Source organism: Varanus komodoensis, unplaced genomic scaffold (assembly GCF_004798865.1).
Source record: "Varanus komodoensis strain SLA01 unplaced genomic scaffold, ASM479886v1 scaffold3, whole genome shotgun sequence".
In the NCBI taxonomy this organism is placed as follows: Eukaryota; Metazoa; Chordata; class Lepidosauria; order Squamata; family Varanidae; genus Varanus; species Varanus komodoensis.
Genome location: NW_025335761.1, coordinates 30383268 through 30410941, shown reverse-complemented (window position 1 = coordinate 30410941; position 27674 = coordinate 30383268). Strand labels below are relative to the sequence as shown.

Here is a 27674-nt window from a genome sequence, read left to right as displayed (position 1 = left end):
CATCATTTTTATATTGTAAATAAATATTTCCATGAGCAGAAAGTTTGGTTGGACTTGCTTGTTTTCACTCTGCACAATTCCATTTGTGATATGCACATTTCCTTTCAAAACTTCCTTCTCCAGAACAGTGTTCCCTGTAGCAGCCACTTTTTTATTTTTGGCAAAGGTTCAGGTGCATGCAGTGCCAAAAGAAATAGAATAAACAAACACTGCTTAATGCAGCTGGCTGGGCAATTTACATATTACTGCACACCAAATATGGAGACTTGAATATGGATTAGAGCTCCGGTTATGACACAAATGCTATATAGACGAAGAAAAGAAAAAATCTACATGCTTTTCAACTTACCATTCTCAGGAATGTGAAATATTTGAAAGATATGTCAAAATACATATGTGTATTAAGAAATACATTAAAATGTGTGCAAAATGCACTGCAGATGCATGTAGATCTGTCTACTTATCTTCAGACACGCATGCACACACAGACCCAGCTGTGCACTCTCACTGTACATACACTCTGAATATGTTTTTTTTTCTGTCTTCCACAGGAACATGGATAATATATGCTAACATGTTTGGGGACATTACACTTGAGCATGCATTTCACAAACCTAGCTAGATGCTAAAATGTCCTGTCATAATAGCACCAACAATCACAAGGAACTAAGTATTCAGTAGTAGGATCCTCGTATTAAGCTCCCTTGTGGTCTTCCCAGAAGCACCTGGATCATTACATTTATAACCCACCTATTCCCCTCTTGTAGGAGAGCTCAAGCTGGCACACAGTGTTGTGTGTTCGGGTGCTTGTTTTTGCTTAAGCATGATTTATTTATTTTATTTATTTTTCAATTTATATCCTGCCTTTTTCCTACAAAGGGCTCAAGGCAGCTTACATCTCCTCCTCCATCTTATTCCCACAACAACCCTGTGAGGTAGGTTGGGCTGAGAGTCTGTGACTGGCCCAAAGTCACCCAGTTGGCTCCATGGCCGAGCGGAGACTAGAACCCAGATCGTCTGAGTCCCAGTCCCATGCTCTTAACCACTGCACCACACTGGTTCTCTAATGTCATCAAACCTCCAGTACAGATTAATCAAAACTTAAGTCCTGAAGTTATTCCATTGGGATCAATAGAACTAACTTCAAAGCAAGTGTGTGCAAATACAGTAAAATTCAAAAATCAGAGACTGAAATACATCATCTATAGACTTTTATGCAAGGTCTGAAAGCTAATTGAGTCTGCAACGCTTGTCACACTTACCTAAGAGGAAGTCCTATTGAAATCAGTGGGTCTTACTTCTGAATGGGATGGGATTCTGTTATAAATTCTTACAGCATTAAGAATAAAATACAGTGCAAATAGCAGAGTACACAGAGAGCTCTAAATGAATGCATTTGGCCATTTTATTGACTAAGCAATGTTGGCACTGTGGCATGACTGTATCATTGTTTATTTTTTCTTGGAATGTTTTATTTTTAAATTGGATCTCTTTTGTTTTCATCAGCATGAAAAAAAATTCACATCCTGTGCTGTTTTCAGCATTCAAAGTGGATCTAATAGGAGCTAGGAATATCTCAGAGAAATAATCCAGCATTTTTAATCAAGTTGAAATTAATAGGAATTGGTATATTTTGATACAATATCTTGGGCTGCTTGCCAGTTTTTTTGGGTATTATTCAACCCCAACTCACACAGTCCTGCAACTAGCCATATAAAGAAAAGGGCAGGGAGCCTAGAAATAAATATATATATATATATGGCCCTGAACTTCTTGCCAGGAAGAGGATAGGTCTTTCACACTCAACGGCTGGTGGTAGTCTTCCTCACCCAGAATCTTGTGTATCTGACCCGTTGTGATGCTCAAAGAATTATCCTGACAAAGATTCTGTCACACAGGCTCCAAGAAGGCAAATGCAAGGAATTAAAACATGGTACAGAATCAGAATGAGAGATCAATGACCAAAACAGGGAATTTACTTGGTGATTGATTGCAGTGTAAAGAAAAAAGGGGGGCACAAAAGGTGGAACTTCCTCAGAATGGCTACTTGTGATGATGGCTGTATGTTACCACCAGGATCAGAGCCAGAATGTCTCCAAATACCATTGGCTGGGGAATAATGTTGGGAGACAGAGAGAGAGCTATTGCTCTAATATCCTGCTTGTGGGCTACCCAGAGGAGGCTGCTTGGATGCTATGTGGCACATGATGCTATCTATGTTTACATAGGTATGCATTTATTTTATTTATCATTTCAATTTATATCCCACCCCTTTTCCTCTTGCAGGCAGCCCAAGGCAGCTGAGGGAAGAGACCCACTGAGACTGGGTCCTCCGAAGCCTGGAGCCAGCGCTCACGCTAGTTTCCTTTCCTGGTTTTCATGCCAGTTTACAGAAAGAGGCCTTTATATCTTGGATGCTTCTACTTCTTTTCCCTTAGTTCTCCTTGTTCAAAATAATTATTGAGTTTGCAATTAGGCTGTTTGAGATGCAAGTGCTGTTAGTACTGAGGGATGACATGTACCAAAATGACAAAGTGATACCTAGTGTATTTGTCTCTTCAATGAGTAATTTTTCAAAATGTGTAATGAGCATCATTCCACTGAGTTTTCTTAAAGCAGTGCACCAATGGGAAAGGCAAAGAACAGGGACACTCAATTTAGAACCAACTTTTTCCTTTTCCTAAAGTGTCAGAGAAGCACAAAAGAAGAAGTGGATGAGGATATCAGCTTAGTGGCAATGCAGCATTTTAGCACATTTTTTGTTTTCCAGGTTTGCTTTCATTCATTATAAAGAATCTGGGATTTTTTCCCAACCTTTTCTCAAATGGTACTTTCTTTGACTCCTAAGAATAAGCATCCAAAGAAAAAGGCTTCTGGAAAGAGAACGCTTGGTGGTGATTTTTTTTTTTTTTAAGTAAGCTGTCTCACCACTGCAGATTTTTCCAAGTTCTTACAACTCTAATTAAAATGTGGTAATTGGTTATGTTACCTCAATTACCATGATGCATGGACATTGATGCAGAGCGACACCAATTGAATCCCTTGGGTGTTATACCCTAAGGCCATCCCATTTATTGTGGCCTTATTATTTTCAATTATGTGGCTAGATGTACAGCATACTTTCAAAGCCAATGCACATGGGAATTGTGCTGGACACATAGTGCACTGTACTTACAGATGCGTTCAGCAGCAGAGAAAAATTTGCATGATGGAAAGGAAGCACCTTTCAAAATTGCATTAAAAAAACTAAGTCAGGAATACGACAGAGAACCACAAATATATTCCAGTGGGGCACCCCAAAGTTGCATGATATTGTCATAGAATGTCTATTCCTCTACCAGTGGAATGAATGATTTCTGAACTGTGCAAGGTAAAAAGGAAAAAAGAAAAGAAAAGTAGCTTTCTGCACATGACGGATTCCAAGGCTAGGGCAGCAAAATCACAGGTAATGAATTGAAAAGAATATATTCCCTCTTTTGGAAGACTTTGTCTGAGCTCCTGTAGCAGTGGTAATTGCACTAATATGAGTGGCTTTTACAGACCTTCATCAAAGCAAGATTTCAGGGAACCCGACAAGGAGAATAGTATAAGAACAGGGATCTGGGCTTAGGTCTTTCTCATCTTTCTTTCAGAGTCTACCACTTATTCTCGTATAACATCTATTTATACCTAATGCTCTAATATACTATTAAAGCTAATTAAATCCCATATCATAGAGGACAGTCCTAACCTGGCACTGAAGAGACAGCAGAGGGTGCCAGGTAGGCCTTAGTGGGGAGCCTGTTCCATAATTGGAGGGCTGACACTGATATTGCCTTCCTGATTGTTGCCACCAACCAAGGGGCAGTCAGAGGCAGACCCTGATCTTGATCACAGCGTCTGGGTAGGTGGTGGTTGGGAAAGGCTTTCTGCCGAGTGTAGGGTTCCAAGCTGTGCCACAATGAGCGTATCAAGAATGGTCTTGGAGAAGGGCTGAAGATAAACTCAGTAGGTTGCACCTCTTCAAGTCTTTTGCCAACATCTGCAACAACTGAATTCATCCAAGTAAGTACTGTTAGACCAATCCTTGAGAAAATCTGTATTTGTATTACAAACAAGTGGCAACTATGAGTGTGGATGTGAATGAGATTTGCTTTGAACGTTTTTGTTCACTATTGACAAAATAGTGACAACCTTGACCAGGAAGTGACATCCTAATCTTTTTAGCTTTGTGTACCCCTGACACTTGTGATAGTGTGACAGCCCACCTTACAGACTGCTAATTTCAATAATCCACATATCCTTTTCACTTGATTCAGTGAAATAACAAAATACAACAGTATGTAATTAAACACGTGACTGGACAATGGAGGGAAGTTCAGGACTGGCCGTGCTGGAAATCTTACATCAACTGCCATTTTGGCATATTTGGCCAGGAAATGATCCTCCAAAAACTTTTCCTGGAGAACATCCCACCTCAACCTCACACAGGATGAACAGCCCTAATGTCTGCATCCTGAGAGGGGCTCTTCAGTAGATATTCAAGTTTGCAGAATGTTCAGCTCTCCTACTTTGCACAATAAAGCTGCTATTTTAAGCAAAGAGTATGTGATGAACTATCCTTCCCATACTCACTAAGCAGTAAGTGCGGCTGAGAACAACTTCTGCATAGACCTGTATGGGATTTCATTGGGAAAGTCATACAAAATAATCCAGTTCAAATATCTCTTTAAAAGCTACTGGAAACAAGAAAAGCTTGAAGCTCTTTACAAGTAATTTCAGCATAATCCTTGATGAATAATAATGGGATAAAAAGAAAGATGGAGAAAGGAAAATGTTGGTCGATGCATTAAAAGAGAGAATAGAAGATGGCAGCAGCCCCTGAACTTCTCTAAGACATGATCTAATCAGCCAGGCCAGCATTTCCACTGTTAATGACTCTTGCCAATAACAAGTCAGATGCCATCAGAGATGTAAACACTTCCCATTTGTTTTCATATCTTACAGTATACTGTGGGCAACCTCAAATTTAACCCCCCCCCCCACACACACACGCACAAAAACCCAACAAACTGGTTTCCCAGGGATACCATTCATGTGCCAAGACTGGCACACCATCAAGTGCAGAAAGATAGGCAAAGCAGAGAAAGCAATCTTGGGATCAGCCCAAGAAATGACTACACAGGAACTGAATGAAAGGAAATGCTGTAGCATGCCAGCTTGGAATTGGGAGGCATGGGGGGAGGGGGAGATGGAGGGAGAGAGAGAGAAAATATGAGAGAGAAAGAGAGGGGGAGAGAGAGAGAGAGAGATTTTGAGTAAATTCCAATTTGAGCTACAGCATTCTGATTTATCACCAGAGAATTCTGACAATACAGATACCCACATTTTCATTTGTAGCAAGCGGCTCCCAAAACCAAAATAAAGTCTATACTGAGAGTTCTTAATGGCTGCCATTGCTTGGTGGAAGGAAAGTTGTATCCCCTACCAGGTAAAAGGAAAGTCAGTCCAGCAAATGAGTCTAGGTTACCCCAGGCAAAGTGAGAACAAAGCAGTGTGGAGCTTGTGAAGTTCTCCAGCTCCCGGACATCAAGAAAACACACAGAGCGTGCATCCTCCCCTACTTCATTGACCAGTCAATGCCTATCCAAACAGAGCCACAAGACAACTTCACTCCAGCTGCAAGAGCAACACTTGTCTTTAATTAGGACATAGTGGCTTGTTTAGAAGAACTGCAGCTACACACAGCAGCAGTTTGCCTGGGAAAGCAGAGAGTAACACTAGTTGCGGCGACAGCTTACACGTGTGTTCAGCAGTCTGCAGGGTTTTCCCACATCAGGCAAAAGAGGACAGACAGTTCCAGAAGGTGAAACTGAAGCAGGAACATAATGCAACACAACGAAAACAATGCCACTGCTGATAGTTTAAGTGCCATAAAACAAATGCTTGCCATCACATGTCTGCTTTCCAATCAGCAGGGTTTTCTGTCTCCTCCTTCACTACAATGTGAGACCAACTGCATGTAGGAGAGAATCAGGAATGGGATTTAGGCAGACAAAGACAACAGCATATTCCTTTTCACAGTAATTGCCATTTTTATAGGTTTGGGAACTAGAGTATGGGACAACCTCTTCATATTCATTTGCCCCATTGGAGCTTCTTTTGCACCATTTTAAAGGATGCCAAGTTGTCTGTTCTTGTATGTCAGAAAGTAACAAACTTGACATGCAACCTTTATAAATAATTCAAAATGAGCCTCACCAGCATGGAAAACAGTAAGCCATGCCAAAAACCAAAAACAAACAAACGAACAAAAAAAACCACACGTGTGTATACACACACACAATGTCAATGCTGTTCACATTTGTATCTCACTTTTCCTCCAATGAACTGAGTATGGCATTCATGGTATGGATTTCCCATGCCTCATGTGATACTCATAATTGCTCTGGGGAGTGTACTCAGCTTGGACAGTGATTAGCCCAAGGCCATCCAGTGAAGTCCATGGCTGATCAGCGATGTGAACTTCTCAGCCAAAGTTCAACATATTCACCACCCATCCACCATTTGCCAGCTCATTATTCTGTAACTATCAGCTAAGTTCAATAACTCAGGAATTGTGTCAGGTAGGGCTGCTTTCAGGAATCAACACAGTTTTTGGCACTCCTTGATGGTATGCTTATGGGTTCTCCTTCAGGGCGTTGCCATCAGTGCTGTCATGACAAGCTCTTGCACTTCAAAATTTAGTGCAGATTCTTAGTATTTTATTTAAAAATGAGTTATTTAGGGACTCTGGAAATAAAGCAAGACATAGATCAAATCAAACAACTAAGCAGTAACTGCCCAATAGCAGAATTTCATAGGTTTTCAAGAAAAGATTGGGCTAGAATATGCCAAGGATGCTTTTAATATTGGATAGGCTGTTTTGGGCAGGGCTGAAGTAGATTAGATGTAGCACAATAATGGTTTTATTATTTTAAACCTGAAGAAACCATTTAGTACCAAGGTTATTCTACTAGAGATGGTGGCAGTTGTGGTTGGGTAGTAGTGCAAATTGTGGCTGGTGATGCACTGGTTGAGTGGGGTAGCATAAAGCATACATATATACTAGCGGTGGATGTACTGAATATTCAGAATAAAGACAGGATTTGATCACAGAGATCCAGATAATTGACTGTATCACATCTTACTATAGTATATGAGAAAAGTTTTGGTCTCATCCCCAACAGAGTTGACTATCCTCATATATCACTTAATTCTGAAAAATTCATCCAATGTCTTAAATGGATCAAAATGTATGTGGTAAAAACACAAAGAGTTTGTGTTATTTCTGTGTATCTAATTAATCAGTTGATTCCCTTGACACAGGGGAGTTATAAGTTTTGGAAGAAGATTTCAGGATTACAATTTTCTGGATGTTTTAATGTATATATAAACTGAAAAGACATTGGAAAAATAAACCCTGTGTGGAAGGTGGGCAAGGAAAAAATGCAACTTACTGGATGCTTTGCCAACTTCTTCTGCAACCTAGTTTGCCACTGGACAGCTTGCATGACGATAGCTTCCCACCTTCTTTCAAGATTTACAATTATCAGCTGCATTGATTGATGATCTGCATTTAGATTACAGGTATCTTGATTGTCAAGGAGGTGCTGGCATAAACGTAACACTGAGCCTATGCCTCTTCTTCTTTGTTTAATTTCACAGCAGAGGGACTGTGGATAGAAGAATGATCAGAATGCACTTTATTCTACTAAGGTATAAAAATTCAGTGGCCAATGTAGAATGAAGTGGGGTTTTAATGAACAATAGTCAACAATATGCAAGTCAAACTGGAATGTAGGTCCATGGGGAGCCAACAGAATATGTTTCTGACTCAGTTTCAGCTGTGAGCTGTCTCCTTTTCTGTTTGTTTAATTCTTCTAAAAGCGACATAACTACCACTTTAGCCCCAATTCGAAGACTATTGAAGCTATTTGTATTTATGCAGACAACCCTATCCTGGCCTCTCAGAAATTACCCCAGAGTCCAACCAGGTTGAGAGATACCCACATAATTGTTCACATTGTCTATGGTTAGGAGAGAAACCAGGGAGAACTCATTGAATTTTTCAGCTTGTCCCTCAGGCAGTGGCTTATGAAGTTCCATAGGAAGACCATTCCTAGAATTCCATGTGGCTAAATGGAAGTGCTTGGTTGAGAACTTTAATTTTGGACATGGGACGAAGGGGTCAAAGACCCCAGACTCTCTTCACCTCTTCTGCTTGAGACTGCTGTCTTGGTGGTGAGTACATAAATATAGTGGGACCTACTTTTGTGTAAACACACGTAGGAAGATACTGTTAAGATTATTTAACTTATTTAACTTTCACAGAATGTACACATACAAAATATGGCTAGTATGTGATCATAGGATCAGCAGAAATACAGTTATATCACATGGTTAACTTTATTAACAGCCATGCTTGATAGCTTTGGCTATGAGTGGTATAGATATGAAATGAATGATAATGATGGCAGTGGCAACGACAATGATGCTGATGCTGATGCTGATTCACAATGCAGGATACCAACTTATGAAGTACACATAAATTTTCTTTGATCAAGAAAAACTGAAACAAAAAAGCACATTCTGAATATTTCTAAGCACTAATAAAAGTATGATTTCCCCACCTCTGTGACTTTGTGCATGTTTTTAGAATGAACTAACAAAACTTCTGAACTATTGCATACTCTGTAGCTCCATTATATGGGTTATGTTAGTTTAGTTTGTCCTACATTCCTTTTTGTTCCAGTGCACATCTGCAGTCTACATTATAGTGCATTAAGTACCTTCTGAAGACACACACCGAGGGGGAAATGCCACAAGTGAATCTTATGAATCCTGCAGCAATGCACCCCCCGCCCCCTGCTTTGAGTGGCTGTAGATTTAGCATCTTCTACCATATTATAGCACAGAAGACCTTTTTCACATTCAGGAGCTTACTAGGCAATTTAAAGTGTGTAACGTGACAGCATCTGTTTCTCTCTGCAGGATGCTACAGATGAAAGTACATAAACCCATGAGAAAAATCTAAGCTATCACCCAAGCATTTTAGGTTTCCTTCTAGGAAAAATTTGGTGTCAGCAGGATAGGAGTAGGAAATTACACATAGGAAGAAAAGGTTTCGGGAAAATATCGGAGCTGTTTATTGATACAGGAGTCTCAAAACATTGATTGTTGCAATTTCCTAATTGATATTGCTATTTCCAAAATGGAAAACTAAATAATTTAAAAATGCATTTGTGAAATTTTCTACGTGTGAAAGTATCTTTTCCCTTAGAATGTTTTCTTTACCAGTGTTTGTTTGCCAGAGTTAAGTTGATTTTCTAAAAGCAAAACTGTGTTGTGATTATCCACCATCTATCTATCTATTCTATCTATCTATCTTCCTTTTTATGAACCTTGATAATGAGAAAGTGATTGTTAAATGGAAAGTCTTCAAGTAAAATTATGACTATATCCATAATATAGCTGAATTACTCACTAATCAGCATCCTCTTGCACAATTGGAATGTTCTATCAGTTAACAGATTGCTTATTAATGAACAAGGGTAAACAAGACAATGCAATCTCATTTAGAATGGGTGTTTTAATGTGTAAAAGTATTTGTGTTCACAACGTTCATACCAATAATGCTTCATTAAAAGATCTCTTTAAATGATTAAGTATATTTCCTTGTGAAGTAATACTGCATAGTTCATCAGCAGGTGGACATATCATACAGATATTCTGCTTGTTAATAAAATGTATTCTAGAAATGTTTCAACTGGCCAACTCTTATAATAGCCAGATCCCCTATTATTTCTGTAGTGATGGAAATATTTCCCTTTAATATTTCTGAATTTTAAATATGTCAAATGACAAATTTCAAAACTTCTATGAAAAAATCAGCATTTCTGTTATTATTTGCTTTACTGCATTGTTCCATATACACATTCCTTGAAAGTGCCCATTTCTTTTCATGAAATGTCTTAGTATCATGTAATATTCACACAGAGGCCTAGGCAGTTCCTTACGTACTTCTTCACTGCAATTTATGAAATCATGGAATCATAGAATAGTAGAAATGGATGGGCCATGAAGGCCATCTGGTCCAACCCCTTGCTGATGCAGGACATGAATGTATACAACCCCCTTCAGAAGGCTGGCCTGTCCAAATCAATTTACAGGCCAGCAAATCAAATACTGCTTCTTCCAATGAAACTCTTGTGACAGGACCAGTTCCTAACCAAAAGTGACTATGCTGTTCTTCTAAACATTGTCCTAAGCTAGCTTGCAATATGCAAAATATACATATGATCACCCAGATTAGTTTAGTTGTTAGTTATACCTCCAGACAACATTTAAGCAATGCTAATGACTGCGTAGACCAGCCAGTCCTGGGGCAATAGAAATGCAGCTGTCTTACATGCTAAATTAGACAACAGGCTCAAAGCAGTATCACAGGTTGGTGTATGCCATGCAGGAGATATCATTAAGGATCAAAACTGGTGTGCAAGAAACATTTTACATAAAAAGAGAAGGAATCTGTATGATATTTATGCAAAAAGATTATAGATATAGATGTTGGCCTGAGATGTTTGAAGTTGCTATTTAACTATGCAAATATGGCTTTGGATACAAACAGCACGGCTGCACATAAGTCAAATGTCACACAACACTGATCAACTGGATGGCAACACAATCCTATATATATCTGAATTATATGTCTCCCAATTCAATGTGCTTCAGACCGCAGCCTAAAGGCACAATCCTATGCTGTCTGCTTGCTCTCAATCCACAGAAGCGTCTCAGCATGGAAGCTTACATGCATCCAGTTCAGGGAGCAAGGTGAAACTGCAGCATCCCATGCCTGTACTTCATCTAGATTGCCATTTTTTGGCCACCTTAATGAAAAACCACAGAGGAAGAAGGGGACAGTGACACCATTTGGATAAAGGGTAAGCCACCAGTCTCTGCCTCCCTGTGTCCATCCCTGTAACTCTCTCCAAGGTCAATTTCCAACTTTGGAGATGCAGCCAACATGATTGTGTGCTGGCTGCCAAGAGAGGCAGGGTGGGACTCCACATTCAGAGTGTGAACTCCACTATTGGATGACCTTAGAGCTGGGACTCTGTATAATCCTTTGCCCAATGTTGGGAGTCCATAGCGTTGTGCCCTAAGACAATTTCATTGTCCATTGCTAGTTTGGCCCCTATGCTATGTATAGAAACTACTCATAAGGAGTCTGGATGGTGCAAAAAGATCGTGTTAAATAAGGACAGAATGTATAGCTGCTTATCAGATCTCTAGATCAGACATCAACAGAATTCACTGTTAATAGAATCATTTTCATATTTTCCATGTGATTTTTGTCATGTTCCTAATGCTTTCTGCTAGCTGCAGTGAGCCCTGTGGCTTAAAAATTAGCTAGATGTACTTCATGAATGATCAAAGATAAGGGTTCCCATTAGAGACTTGAAAAGGACAACCAGTAGTAAGCAATCTTTCAAAAATAATAATAAAAAACTGCCAAATGTCATGTGCTGGAAGTGAATGATGACTTGCCATTTTCTAAAGAAACCTTGGCCAATCTGGGTGCTTTAACTAATTTCAAGGTTAAAAGAAAATGCCACCTAAAATAAGGACCGTGCTCAGTTGCCGGTAGTGGGACCAAATCTGTACTGAAGCTAAATATTCTATAAGCATGCAGTGAATGGCGAGAAACAGCCGTGGAAAAATGACATGATTAAATGGCACAACATGCAATCATTTGCTTTCAATTATATCAATGTATCTTCCTTCTGAGGAGTCAGGCAGAAATATTGTTTTTTAAATGCCTCTATTAAATTGGGCACCAATAATAAAATAGATGAGAGTCCTAATAAGCTCATTTGCGTAACATACATCATACACTACAAAACTATTCCCTCCAAACAGCTTTGTCCATACATTTGTCTTCTGATTGTCATCCATCTTGCCTATATTACACATTCTTTTTCAAAGCCATAGTGCTGTTTTCATGGCCATTCACTGATACTCCTTTGTACAACTTTCCTGATTAATCCGTTTGAAATCTTTCTTGATAATTAAGTGGTGGGGGGAGGGAAGTTTGGCTATAATATCCATGCTGTCAGATTTTATTAGAGTGATGGTTGAAGGAAAATCTTGGACTGACATTTTGGAAATACCATCTAACTGCAAGTCAGAAACATTGAATGGCAGTTTAAAATAGATTATGAGTTCTTTCAAAATAGTGAACAGGTTTTCTCCATTTAAAAAATATACCTTTTATACCATTATCCACCAATTGCTGCAATGAGCATCTCCTTTCCCAAGAATGCAACATCTCAATGACAAATTCAGAAATGGCATCTGACATTTATTATCAAAAATATTCACATTTCTAATAAAGAACTTATTTTCCTTTTTTGCTCTACTTACAAGTGAAAAATGTAAGTGCCATCAAAATGCTTTAATAAAAATTTCTTTTAAGTAAGTTTTGATTCTTTAAGAATTCTCTTTGACTCCCTGATATGCAATCTGAATGATTCAGGCATAACTATGTCAAATTATAGGCTTTGAAATATATGTACAAATAAATTATCTTTAAATTACTTGAAAACAATTAGACTTCTTGCACTGCTAGCCAATAGGCAGCACCTGCATTTATCTCAGCTTGCTAGCAGTACAATATAGGGACAGAGCTCAATAATAAGTCCAAAACAGATGATTCTTTGAACATTTTCCCCTGTGAAAACTATGATTATCCACACATGACATTCTTTAATTTCTTGAGGCCACACCTTATGCTGGGTTAAGTACTTTTAAAAACCTTTCTTATTTACAAAACATATTTTGGTATGCTGCTATTTAGTCCATGTTCCTAGGTAATTAGTAATGCATAGTATAATTCTCTTTCTAAATTAAAAACATTATTAAAATTCCAGTCATATAAAATAATATGAAAATCAAGTTATTCTGAAAGGAAATTATAATAGGTTACAGATTGCTTATATCATTACTGAAATGCTGGCATTTATCACCAGGTCTCTATGGAATAAAAAATGCAGTTTGTCAATAGCCTGTTATTTTAAAGGTTCTGCTATCTCTGGTTACAGGAGAAGACAATTCATAAGTATTGGCAGGAAAAGACTGAAGAAAGAGACTACCAAGGTCCTTCATTTAAATTTATACTATTTGCCATCACCAAGTAATACAGTAACTAACTGCCATGGTTACTGTGAAGTAACCATGTAACAAGCAAATAGTCTGTATTGTTCTCCCAACTCTTGAAAAGACTGTTACCACCTCTTTGTTTCTTCTGATAAAATCCCACTTAGCACTTGACAGGACAATACAGGCAATAGGTTTACTATGTGATTACATGCACACAATAGTTAGTTTACCACTTGGCAGATAATGATCTGTAACTTCTATTGTGTCCATCAATAAAGAAACTCATCCTGGCAAAAACAGTTGCTATGGGAAATGGTTTCAGAATATGAAAGCTGAACCTTCTGCATTCAAAGTTTAATGGTGTTTTCAAGGGATCCTAACAAATCACATTACCAGGATTACCTGCTTCTGGAATCAATGGGAACCAAGAAACAGGAAGCTTGTAGTTTTTCTTGAGAGAACCAGGGACAGTGGCGGATTGAATTAGTACATAGATATTACTTTTTCCTGCTTTGATTTTCCTAAAATCTCAAGTTCTTTCCCTTCCATATGTGAACAGTGTAAATATCAGTCAATTTCTAGAAAAAAATTAACTGAAATGAAATTCTCGTGCATTTGCTCTAGCCAGGTACATGCAGCCAATCCTAGCATGAAGAAGTCCATGATGTAGCTGCCAGTTCCATTGTTGCTAAAGATCCAGAAATGTGCAGTATAGAAATGCAATAAATGAGTGAATTAAATGGAATGTGAGGAGCTGGTAAGAACTGTGCTCTATCAAAGGCAAATCTTAAAGAGATGGTGTCACTGCCTCACTCTTTTCATGTCAACTCTTTTCTCCAATAATGTCAATAATGAGAACAGGAAATAGGGAGCAGTTGTGATATCTACTCTCTTTCTAGGCATCTAAAGAGAGTTGGGATGGTCTCAAAGCAACCATCCAAGAAAAGGGGTTGGCTGAAGTTCCTAGTGGCGCAGTTCTCCCAAGGAATGCCCTCTTGAATGAGTGGCCCTCCTGAAGGGGGAATGAAGTCTTACTCCACTCACAGAAGGTCCTCTGGTCTGTTTCCTGTGATCTTGCCTTATGCCACAGCTCACTTCACCCAGCAGAGACCCAAATATGGAGGGCTGGCTTTGAGAGTTGCATGGGAGAAAAGAGGATGTGGAAGTGATCTGTCACCCACCATTTTTGTGGTGGAACTATGCCACTATAATGTAAACAATCTACTGATGTGAGCAGTGATATTACAAAATTTGGTGGCTTGTTATACTGCTTGTAACTTGTGCTGTCCTGCCATAATTAACCTTGAGAATATCAGAAAACCCTAAAAACTTTTGTGTGTCCGGCCCACAGATATAAACCATTTGTGATCTGCTGATTTTGTAAAGTGCCAATGCTTCTCTGGTTGTAAAAATTTATAGCACAAGTTTATTATTATTGCATCCCATTTTATTAGTCCATTGCTTACTCTTGATCTGTTTACATTGTCAGACTCTATGGACAATTAGGTCTTGAAAATGAATATGCAATGATGCTGCTAAAGTTAGATGTCTCACTTCAAGTGTCCCTGGGTCATATCAAATGTTACGTTTCATTGTAGGAAAATGGTGCACAAATCTTCAGATGTGACAATTGAACACGAACATGTTCACTACATCTTGGTGCACACCTAGGTTGGCAAGACCCACTGAACTCTGAGAGAGATAAGCTTCCCAGCATTGCTATCTAATCCTCTGTTGAAATGAACTGGAGAAGGAAGGAAAAATGCTAAGCCACTGTAGGGAATGGACCAGACAGTTATTCTTTGTGTGCTCTCCAAGGTCAGGGTTGCACCATCTCTTCTGGAAAAAAAGGCTATCATCCCTGGATTCTCAGACAAACTATGGAAGAGAAGGAAGGGAACAAAGGAGGAGAGGAAGATCCCATGGTGCAGCATCGGGATAGATGAGCTAACCAGCTAGGCGGCTTGTGTAGGTCTTGGAGGCTGGCCCTTCTCCAGATCCACTCAGAGGGGTGGAGCCCAGCATTGCTGAAAGGGGGGAGGGGGGAGGTTGGAAGTAGTCTCTAGTTTGGGTTCATGCTGTTGAGATCTAGGTCTCCCCTTATTCAAGCTTCCAAAGCTTCCAAAACAACAGATAATCTCTTTGCAAAACAACTCTTTATTGCCAATTCACAGCTAACAAACGACAGCAACTGGAAGACTAGTTTCTGTGCATGAGCAGAGTGATCAGTTGTCTGTTTTAAAACTTCTACCAATCTGCTTTATGGGGTGACCCGGGGTTCTAGTGTTATGGCAGTGGGAGAAAAATCTCTCCTTTTTCACTTTCCCCAAATCATCTATTATTTTAAACACCTCTATCATGTCTCCCCTCAGTCACTTTTCCTCTAAGCTAAACAGTCCCTATTGCTGCAGCTGCTCCTCACAGAGTTGCTTCAGCCTTTTGATCATTTTCATTGCCCTTCTCTGTACTTTTTTCAACTCAAAATGTTCATTTTTAGGTAAGACGACTAGAATTGAACACACTATTCTAAGTGTGGACATACCAAAGATTTATATAAGGGGAGTATGATCTTGACAGTACTATTGTCTATTCCATTTCTAATTGTACAACAGCTGCAAACATGACCAAAATTTTTCTCACTGAGCTATCCACCACTACCCCAAGATTCCTTTCTTGCTCAGTCACTGCTAGCTCAGATTCCATCTCCATCCAAGATATGTTAGTTTACACTTAGAAATCATGCATTGTTTGGTCACTGAAAGAGATAATGGTGATGCTGAACCAGTGCCTGGAGTCAGCAATGAGCAAAGTGGGCTAATAAACTGAGGCTAAAGTAGGAGAGTATTTTTATTTTTTTATTTAAAGTTTTTATATGCCATCCCATTACTAAAAAGACTCTGGAGTACCAGTTGGGCATGCAAAAAGGTTGCACGTTCAATCCCTAACCTCTTCAGGTAGGGCTAAAAAAGACTTTGGTCTTTCTGCCCAAAATTCTGAAGAACCGCTCTCAGTCAGTGTAAATGAAGATGACCTAGGTAGGTCAATGTCTCAGCTCTATACAAAATAGCTCCATATGCTAGACAGTGTTAATTGATCGTTCAAATGCTTCAAAGGGTGGTGTTTTTTCTGACTTTAAATGGGATTTCACTGTCTTTCAGGACAAGATTTTCAGCTTATGCCTTTTTTGTAGACCTGGCCCTTACTGTGGATGCTCAAGTGACATCTCTAGTATAAAGCATCTTTCATCAACATAACTTAGTAGACCCTCATCCCTTCTAGAGAAATATACTCTTGTCACACTTATCCATACTTCTGTAATATCCTGCTTGGACTACTATAATGTATCATTTCTGGCACTGCCCTCGAAGACCATGTGGAAACTTCAGTTAGTTCAGGACATGACAGGTAGAGCCATTATTCAGAAAATACAAAATATCTGCACTGGCTTGCAGTGGGTTTCCTGTCTCAATTCTAGAAGCAAGTGTTAACCTAACAGCTTGAGATCATGGTACTTGAAAGACCATTTCTCCCTTGTATGAACCTTTCTGAAGTCTAAGATTTGTACTGGAGAATCTTTTATAGATTTCCCCAGCAGGTGAATTCAAGTAACTAACAAGCAGGGATGGCCTCTTCAGTGTTGGCACTAGGGCAACACTAAGGGCGTTGCTGAAGATTCACCAACATAGAGAAAATGCATGAGCAAAGAGAAGACAAAAGAGGGCACTGATTTGCGCGCACGCGCACACACACACGCAGAATTAGAATGTTTATGATAATGTTGTATATATCTGCATAGCACAGAAGACTGTGACCAGGTGAACAGCATGCCCTGCCATTCAGTCCACTGTCCAAGTGCTAGCTGTTCCTGTTGGTTCTATTTCTGCCCTCAGGAGCAACAGCAAACCATTCTGTTCCATGTTCTGCATGGAGGCCTTCCAGATATTTGACCACCCTTCTCTTTAATCTTCCCTTCTCAGGGACAAACATAGAAACATAGCAAGTCAGAAGGGGCCTTCTAGGCCACCTAGTCTGACCCCCGGCACAAGCTGGGTCCACGCATATAACAGCCAACATGTGGACATATATTTGCTTGAACACCCTCACTTATGGGGCCTCCACCACATCCTGTAGAAGCAAATTCCCTATCTTCTTAGGCGTCCTAACCATGAGGAAGTACTTCCTGAGATCCAACCTAAAGCTCTGTTCCTTTAGCTTTGCCCCACCGGATCATGTTCTTCCCTCCACCCCAGGGGAGAACAGGTTACAAACCTCTACCTTGTGACACCCCTTCACATACCTCAAGTCACTATAATATCTCCTCTGAGTCTCCTCTTCTCACAGCTGAAAGGTCCCAGTTCCCTGAATCTTATCTCATATGGCATTCCCCCTAATCTGGTTACCATCTGTATGACCCTGCGCTGAACTGATTCTAACCTTGCTATATTCCTTTGTAATGGAGCCCAGAACTGAACATAGTATTCCAGTTGTGGGTGCACCAAAGTCTTATAAAGCAAAATCAGCACCTCCCTAGATCTGGAAGCCATGTTGCTGGCTATAGATTAAAGGGTGGCGTTCTCCCTCTTAACTGCTGCATCACACTGCTGGCTCATGTTCATCCTTCTAGCAATAAGTACCCCGAGATCCCTTTCACAAGTGCCACCCTCCAGCCACTTGTCCCTCATCCTGTACCTGTGACACCCATTCCTGTGCTCCAAGTGTAAGACTTGGCATTTATTCATATTGAATGCCATCCTTTATCCCCCACCCACTTCCACAGTCTGTCCAGATCCTTTTGGATCTAGAGTGCCTGTTCTTCCATTGTGGCCACTGTCCCCACTTAGGTACTGTCAGTATTCCACAGCTCTTTCAACCATTCTTCATACAAGTGACTTTCCAGAGTTCTCACCATCCTGGTTTCTCTTCTTTGGATGTGCACCCACTTGATAATGCCCTTCTCAAAATGAGACACCCAGAAATGACATAACATTCCAAGGGCAGTCTGACTAACGAAGAATAGAGTGGAGCTATTATTTCCCATCAAAGTTGCAAGTCAAAATCTAATTGCTCATAAAAACATTTAATGGCTCTTAGGGTTTCAGAATTTTATTATTAGTGCTCTTTCACTTTTCAGTTGCACTGGTAGTATTCCATCATCCTGTTTTTGAAATCTTGGAACATCTTAGACAGCAATCTTAGGGCCTCCTGGCATTCTTTGTGGAGCTGCATGATTATCTGGAGTCCCAGCATTGAAGCCCTTGCAGTAGGAGTGGAAGAAGCTATGCCAGCCACCCGACTGAGGTGGCAGGTCGGCATTAGAGAGGAGGTTAAGAGACTTGTCGTATTCCAGATAGCACCCAGCTTCCTTCCGTCCTTCCTTCCATTCTTCCTTCCTTCTCTGAGAAGCTTTACCAGATGGCTGAAAACAGCCATCCAGATGAAATTCAGGGTGCAAGGTGTGACAATCACTGCTGAAATGCCTTTCTCCATGCACTGGATGCACATAAGCCATGGGGCTTAGAGACTTATTGGATCATGGATGGGAGCCACTGCATCATTATTCTCTTGCCTTTTTAGCATTATTAATTGCATTATTTTGTATGCCAACTTTTAAACAAATGCAGAAGTAAAATAGAAAAAGTAATAGAATACTTACAGTATTGTTTCATTTTTAACTTTCAGCAAATATTTGGAGTTTGCATTTATGAAACATTAATGTGAATAATTTGGATGATTTTTGAAGAAGTTTTAAGTTTTAAAAGCTCAAAGCTTTACTTGCTGTCTGAACAACTATACTGTGTTTCCAAGCAACCTAAAATTTTTGTTTCCTCAGTTCTCCCCTTCATGGCTTGATTAGACTCCAGGCAGTGGTACAAGAGGGATAGCAGCTGATTCACACAACCACTATGGAATCACCAAATGCTGAACCTCACCAGATGAAATTTGGTCTTGTGGAAGGCTACTATATTCAAGTTCAAAGGGCAACTCAGACATTTAACAGAGCCAAGCTGTCTCTGCATTGCATGCTTAACTGCTACTTCTATTTTTATCAAAAGTCCAAATCAGCCTCTTCTTTCCAAAGAAAAACTAATAAATAAATAACATTTCTTTTTGTATAGAATCAATACAATTTAACATTTAACACTGCCATCTAAAAGTAAAGAGTAAACAACTGTATTTTTTACTGAAATAAATGTGCTCTGTGTCTGGTTATCATGTACACATTCTGTATAAATATAAAATGTTCTATTGTGAAACCATGATTTGCATATTATAATGAACATTAATTATTGTATTTTTAGCAAAGTAGAAAGTTGAATGAAACCACAGCAGGAGTTAATCTCCTGAACTTCCTGAAAATGTTCCAAACATTCCTTGAAATATGCCCATTGTACACGTTACATTGTTAATTATCAATTTTCTCTTATGTATGATTCCCCAAGAGGCTATTACAGAATTTGAAAACTTACTCGGTGGATTTAAATTTAATAAAATTACAATGGCATGAAGATTCTCTCTATATCCCTGCAAAAAAGTGATGTGTTCATACCACAGCTAGAGAGTGCTGTTTTCTGATATCTCTGATTTTTAAAATAAGTAATATAAGAAGTGTGCTTTAACTATTAATCAATTTATAATGAGGTGATTAATTTAACATACTAGTTAGGAGTGAGCTGCGCACTTGGGTCCTTTGATAAGGTGACTGAAGCTGGGGGGGCACAGCTGGGGGGGGGGGCACAACGTTAACCCTGCTGTCAAGCCACAAATGTCACTCCTGCAGGGGTGTAGAATCTCAGGGCCAAGGCCAAAGTCAGGGTTGTCCTCATGACCACATCTCTGTCCGCTGGCCTTTGGTTTTCAGCTTTTTACAGGTTTCCCCCTCATTCTTAAAGGTTGAAATGTCTCTCACAAGTCTCACCTCCTGAATCTGAGGTTCTGTATTGGCTTAGCTAGTACCAATGACTCAACGGGGTTAACACTGGATCACAATGCTACAACAAAGTTTCTGCCATGAGGCAAAGCACAGGAAGCAGCTGTGTGAGTTTTCCTTTCCTTTTATTTATGCTAAATTTATTCAAGAGGAATTTATGACTTAGGTGCTAAAATCACACAATGATTCTTCATTAAGCTGGATGCAGTATACTGAATTCATCACTGAATACAATGAGCCAGTTATAAGGAGTCAAGATGTAAGGCTGAAATTATGTTGATCCTTGTAAATGCTTATGCACAGAAAGATGTATCCCTAAAATTAAGTTCTGCAATTTAAAAAAAGCTGTATCCCCACAGCAATGTGCAGGAAATTATATATGAATGATTGAATATGCAGCCACATGAGACTAACACACATATACATACACATTTCATATTTTTACTCCAAACAGCAACACAACTTGCACCAGTGCTTTGTGTGTGTTTTTATTACCTTAAAGTATTGCAGTTGTTTCTCCGCATTCATTGTCCCTTCAGTTTCTTGCCTCAGACAGGAATTGAAGATAAAAAGCTCGGTATCTCTCAGCCACCCTTTCAGCTCTTTGATCCTGACCTCCAGCTGCCTTACCAGGCTGCTGCTTTCAGGCGAAAGCAGGTCACGTGGACTGAGCCCACTGTGTCCTACCATTGTGTCTTGGATCTTCTCTCCGAGGGTTTTCTAATGCAACACAGAAAGAAACCATAGATTAATCTCATGTTCTAACGCATATGTATCTGATAGCTGGCCAACAGTATCTTCATCTAAATAGTTCTTTCAGTCATTACTTGAATTCCTCATGCATTTTATTTATCGCATAAGTGTAAGTTTGTCTCCTAAAATGTAAGTCCTGTGGATTTTAACTGGGGTTTAACCCTAGGTATGTCTGTATAGGATTGCAGCTTTAATACCCTGGATGGATAGGAATAATCTTAATAATACTCTGGATGGATTCAGGCTACCACTTATTAAAATTTCAAAATCCATGTTGCTGGAATATTTTTATTACTCTAGTCAAAATAGCATCTCCTAAAATTGTGCAAGCTGGTTCATCTTTTGTTTGACCTAAGTAAAGCATTACATCAACATGGATTTTGATTTTTTTTTCTTTATGATTTACACAGCTATGAGTTTTTTCATGGCACTTGCCATGGATCTTACTGTCCAAGCACACATAGATAAGCAAACTTCTCTGGGAGAGCACTCTTACCCCAGGGTAGTCTGGTCACCTGTACTACCCTCTCAGGTTTTAACAAGAATCTGTTCCAAAGGTATGGTCAGATGTGCTATAGAATATGTAGCAAAATCTTTGGCTTGGACCCAAATACAGGGAGTGGAAATATGTTTGAGGACAGGCCTTTCTTGCCCTCTCATTCATCCCCACGGCATACTTCTGTCTCCTCCAAAAGCCTGCCCTTGGGTTGGAAGACTTTCTGACATATGACCCAAGGTGGCTGCAGCACTAGGGGAAAATTGGCTGAAACTGATAGGGGATAGAGTTGTGATACATTAGCAGAAGTTCCTTCTACTTGTGCAAAAGCAGTTTTTGAAAACACCACTGGTTTTTTTTTTTAATATCACAAGTGAATAAGGGATAAGACATTGAATAATAAAGGGAACTGCCACTTGGATAACTGAATAATACACTTCTATGTTCTATTCTAGAATATTCATTCATTTTAGTCCCAAATTTTTTCAGCAAGCAACGCAAAGTGGCTTACATCTTACTCCTCCTTTCAATATATTCTAACAACAACCCTGTGAGGTAGGTTAGGATGAGAGTCAGTCACTGGCCCAAAGTCACTCAGTGAGCCCCATGGCTGAGTTGGGGCTAGAGTCCAGATCTCCCAAATCTAACAAGAATTCTAAGATGATAAAAGGGTAGATAGGTTGGCATTAAGATCTACACATCAATATATTTTTAAAGCATGAACTATATTTATTGGTTTGAATCCAGACAGAAGTGGAACTTATGTTAGTTTAGCTATGTCTAACTTAATTTCAATGGGTCTTCTCTATATTATTATTATTTTAATTCATTTTTAAATCACCCCAAAGCTGAAGTTCTCTGGATGGTTACAACTACATCTGAATTTACTCCTTGGTGATATATGGTTTTATTTCTCTGTTTACTTAAAATAATTACATAAATGTTTTAAATCAACTACCCATACATTTGTATTTGTATATATTTATATGTTGAAGTAATGTAATCAGTAGCCCCGTTAAGAAATACTACTATGAGCTCATCAGAAGAACAATGATTTTGAGGAGAACAGGATGATCCAGTGGGCTGAACTGCAGTCTGTATGAAATTAACTCCAGAATTCGCAAGCAACTGAAATGTTCACTGGAGACTTTCTAAGACAAACTGCTTAATCCATCAACATTTGTGAGAAAGTATAATAAGATGCCACCTGGATCTTGACAGCTCTGGAAGTATATTTTGATTCTGATACTGAAATCACAATCATTGAATCATAGAATGGCTGGCTATTCTTGGTTTCAACATGAGCCAAGGACCAAACAACGTGATTATACTGCGGCCATGTCTGTTAGTCCCACAGTCATTAGGAGGTAGCCTTCAGCAGAGAAGGGACGAGATGAGGATATGTCATCCTTCCCTAATCCTGCCCCAGACGTGTTGCGTTCCCAGTTGCCCCCACCCCCCCAGTCATGGTAGCACATCCATGTTTGAAAGGCAAACTTAGGCCTACAACACAGCTTAGAAAAAAGCAGCTGGGAGAATACAGAGTCGGGATGAGCGTGTTTCTTTTGTAACTGAACAGCTACTGCTGAGTTACCATTCTCCATAGCTGCAGTGAGTTTAGCCTTTATGCTATACACTTAAAAGTAAATTCCCCAAGAATCGTGTATTGCTAGTTATTGCCAATTGAGGATCAAGCTGAACAGCTATAATCTTCACATCATGGTGGTGGCTATCAGGCATCTTCCATTGCTGGGCTGCCACATATTCCCTAATTTATGAAGGAGCTGAGGCAGGGGAAGCTGAGTTGTATCCAGCTAGAAGGCTGCTAGCCGCCTTCTTCACCCAGCAAACCAATTGCGGCACAGAGCATTGTGTCACAGGGCAACTGTGGCATGGTGATGACATCACAGAAGACACAGTTTGGTTTTGCATGTGCAAAGTGGAGTTTGGTGCAGATTTTATGCAGTTTTATTGCAGTCTGCTCAATACAATGAAAGGGCTACCTTTTGTACAGTTAGGTATACACATCTCGACCTGGGACAAATTTAGATAACAGCCAGAATATGAGGCATTCATGGATCTGTTTGTTAGTTTTAACCTACAGAGAAAGAGAATATAATTGGGACTATACGAGCAATTATTTGGGAAACTAGACCAATATATCTCAAGGATAATGAAAGCCAAGTTTCAGGCGCTAGTCTTCTATTGGCTGCAATAATCAGTGCATCTTTCAAAGAGGGTAGGGTTAGGAATTATTGCATTCAATTCAGTGTAATGACCATGGACTAAATCGTTTTGAGAATTTAGAATCTAAGAATAAGCTTTGAAACACACACTGAATTCAATCCACAGATACTCATGTATTCTAAAGCATTGTGTAAATAATGTGTTTGGGAGATCATATCAGGAAAAAACAACACACATTCTTGGCAACACCCTTCTATTTTGATGGCTCAAATATTGATAATTTGAAGGCTCTCAGTGGAATCCAGCTTTAGCTATTGTTTTTATGCTGTAACAAAAGTAGCAGCAGGAGGTGAAATCAATGCCCTTGGAGGGTAGGGTCACAAAAAGGAATTTATTGCCACTTTTTTTGTTCTGGAACAGTTTGCAATCATAAATTCTTCATAAACAGAATACTTCAGAGAATGGTCCGTCTTCATAAATATACGACAGAGGACATCAATTTCATTTAATTCACAATTTGTGTCAGCACAGCAGATGCCAATGCCTGCCTTGATAGGGTTGTTTAATATGCAATTGAGACTGAGTAATATTCAGCACAGGGGACAAAATTTCACAGATTAAACTGTACGCACCACTGACATTTCATTCTAATGTATTTCCATTCCACACTGTTCACCTTAGATGAAAGTAATATTAAAAACCATATCTCTCTATTTTACCATTGTTAGAAGTTAAAATCCTTGTCTTTAATTTTTTTCCATGCCAATTAAAATGTAATCATGCCAATTAAAACAGTGTGCCTAGTGTTGTTCTTTTCCACAGAGTTTTTCTTATTAAATTAAAGAAAACTCAATCAAAAACTGCTTATTATACATGAAATTTCATTTAAGAAGAAAAAGCAACTTTTTTGTGAATGCAGAAACTAATTTGAAAAATTGATATAAAATTGCATCTTGATCTTAACATGCAGAAAGAAAGATATGTGGTAGGGTAGTATTTTATTTATATTTTGATATCTGATTATTTTAATGAAGAAAAGTTGATTAGTTACTCATCTGACTGATTGTACATCCTACCAAGGGTAACCAGACATCTAGAATTGCGTTTGAAGTAAGGCGCTCAGATTCAAGGAAAGAGCGGCTCATTCTGTATGCTGAAGGGAGGCCTAAGATTGCTTTTTTCAGTAAGTAGACACCCTTCTCATGTCTCATGGTGCCCACGTTAGGAATAGGAAGGGATTTTCTAAGGCAGGCTGTGACATTGGTGTGGGAGTTTGCTGCTCTTCAAAGAAAAGAGAGGTACAAAAATGCCACAACTATGCCTACCTCCTTGGGTGTACCTGGAGTAGTTCTTAGGGTCCTGGGCACTGCCCCATGCTCCGGCAGGGGATCATTGCAGTCCAAGTAAATAACACCGACTCTCTGCATAGGCTGTCCACATATACTGAGTTCCTTTCTGGTCACAGTTCTAAGTCTTGCCACACAGGCCAGAAACCTCTTCTGCACATGCATCGTTTTTTCCTTGCTGAATGAAGGGGCCTCCATAAAAACTAAGGTGACAGCAAAAGCCATGCAATGCAAACCATGTGGGTTCCAGGTTTTGAGGGGTTTTGGGGTCAATAGAATCCCTTCCTCTATTGCCATCAGAACTATAGTCAGTGGGCAGGTGAGACTGAATGTTTCCATTTGCAATAGCTAGACAGTGGGACTTGATTGCGTCTCCTCTAGGTCAGTCTTCACTGACCTTTGGATACTTAATGGAGGACAACACACACACACACACACACACACACACACATTACATCTTGGTAGAACCTGTATGTATCCTGTTCATTTGAGAGCCAGTGCAGTGTACTGGTTAAGAACACGGGACTGGGACTCAGGCAATCTGAGTTCGAGTCCCCATTCAGCCATGGAGCCAACTAAGTGACTTTGGGCCAGTCTCAGACTCTTAGCCCAACCTACCTCACAATGTTATTGTTGTGGAGATAAGATTGAGAGCAGCGGGACGAGGTAAGCCACCTTGAGTTCTTTGTAAGAAAAAAAAACTCAGGATATTAATTAATTGATTATAAATGGCTAAACTTATCTATTGTAGTCTTATAATATTGAAACTTTTTTAACATTCCATCTTTCCAGTGGTTTGTACATACTATATTAAATTATTGCATGTGTGGAAGTACAAATGATTGAGATGGTTAAAAACTACCTTTTTGTTCTTTATTATCTTGATTAAAACCCTTGGAGAAGACATATTGTAGGTCAAAAATGATAGAGCCCTGTGTAAGTTGTTCTTAATAAATTCCTTCTTTCCAAAGTTTAAGAAATCATGGGACTATCACAATATTTGTCATTAGAACTAACAGTCCTCCCATGAGTGAAAGGAGAGAAGGATGCAGTAGGGTAACTGGAACATCCTCATTGTTTTTAGACAACATGCTTATAGCGTGCAAATATATAATTGCATAATCTCCACTACAAGTAAGCCTTATCCTTAAATTACCATCTAAGCAGTTTTAATAAACTTATCCTGCCTTTGATTTTGAGAGAAATCGATTAAGGAATGGAATCAATAGTAAAAATACTCCTGTCCTCTCATATGTCTTAAAGCAATCGGCAATAATGCTTCCTGCATCGTGCATTATTGGCGTCTGGGTAAGAGAATCACTATATTACATCTTTTCCCTGAAACTTGTATCTCATGTTTGGCTGAAACAGAACCCATCATACCATGAAATGAATTATATGAAACCTTTTCTTTTCTTTTTTGCTTTTGTCAAATATGAGCAGAATATAGCAACAAGAAACATATCCTGACTGGATTCTTGGACTCAAGACGTCAAATTCATACAAATTTGCATATTTGTTTTTTGAGCCATCATTGTGGCCTGAAATATGTAGTGACATCCCCACTTTTCATCTTAAGGGTATAGTAAATAGTTAAAGAGTAGATGTCTCTAACATGTACCTTCAGAATAAATTCTATTAACATTCACTCAAGCATGACAGTCAGTGTATATCAGATATACCGTATTATAGTTGACTTGGTGCATTCCCATAATACATGGCATATTTTACTTACATTTTTTCTGTATTATAGAACTAAAATTATTAAAAGCAGACAAGAGACAAGCAGGGAATAAAAAAATCAACAGATAAGGAAAATACTATGGGTTTTTTTTTGTTTTGTTTTCTATAATAGCATGAGTGGCTTGTTTGAAATATATGTAGTGAATTGAATGAAAGAGATATTTGTGCTTCAAATTAGAAATCAGACAGACAGCATACTTCAAGACACAAAAAGTACACACAACCCACAAACAGTAATAAAAATGCAAATACCCCAAGCAGTTCCCATTTTTCATTAATTGAATCCACTTTTTCAAGGAGATTGTTGGGTAGTAAAACACCACTTCTCTTCAAAGCTTCAACTTTATTCAGCAAGTCCATCTTTTTGGGGTGTCTGATTGACATTTCTACACTGTACCTCTGAAATAAAGGGGGGAAAAGATGACTTAGCCATAGGAAAAAAATCCTTGATCAAAACTGAATCTTAGAAAGTAAGATGCTTATACATGATGGCAATCTCTTCTGTTAATATTGTATATTCATGTAGCTTCTAAGTGATTTTTAACATTAGACTAAAAAATGTCAATCATTATGATAGACATGTGCTGCGAAGGTTTCCCACCTGCTTCCACAGTGGCCCCAAATGAATTTTACTTTTCCCCCTTGGAATGACACTGGAGAAAGAATGATTACCATTCACATACACTGGAGACTGGATGCATAGGGTGTGGTCTAGATATTCTGTTTTCCTTGTAACCCTTGTTTCACGAAGAACAGAGAATTCGAGATCCCTCCAACAGGCTTGCCAACTGAAACCTGCTTATTTGGCTGGACTGCAAACGGAGAAACAAACCAAGGACTTTGGCATGCCTTTTGTCACTATTCAACCTTTCTATTTAGCCAGCCAATCTCATGAAAACTTCCTTCAGTTTCAAGAGTCTGTTTTCCATGTGACCTGGGCAATGGGGTGGGCTGTTACTTGAGAAACACAAACCTATCATCCCTTACAGCCCTGAAAAGTCCAGTGACAGCAGTCCAGACCCATCTAGACACTTGTGCAACA

The 27674-nt window shown here is 39.2% G+C and overlaps 1 protein-coding gene across 2 annotated transcripts in view; it reads right to left on the bottom strand.

The window, feature by feature from the left end:
* AKAP6 (A-kinase anchoring protein 6) overlaps positions 1–27674 on the bottom strand; it is a 232942-nt gene that overhangs the window by 19387 nt on the left and 185881 nt on the right. For both annotated transcript variants that reach the window (XM_044436216.1, XM_044436215.1), the window contains 3 exons: positions 26885–27031; positions 20603–20827; positions 7479–7694 (listed from right to left, as the gene is read on the bottom strand). In XM_044436216.1, coding sequence (XP_044292151.1) covers positions 7479–7694; positions 20603–20827; positions 26885–27031 — 588 coding nt within the window. The remainder of the gene's footprint in view (positions 1–7478; positions 7695–20602; positions 20828–26884; positions 27032–27674) is intronic.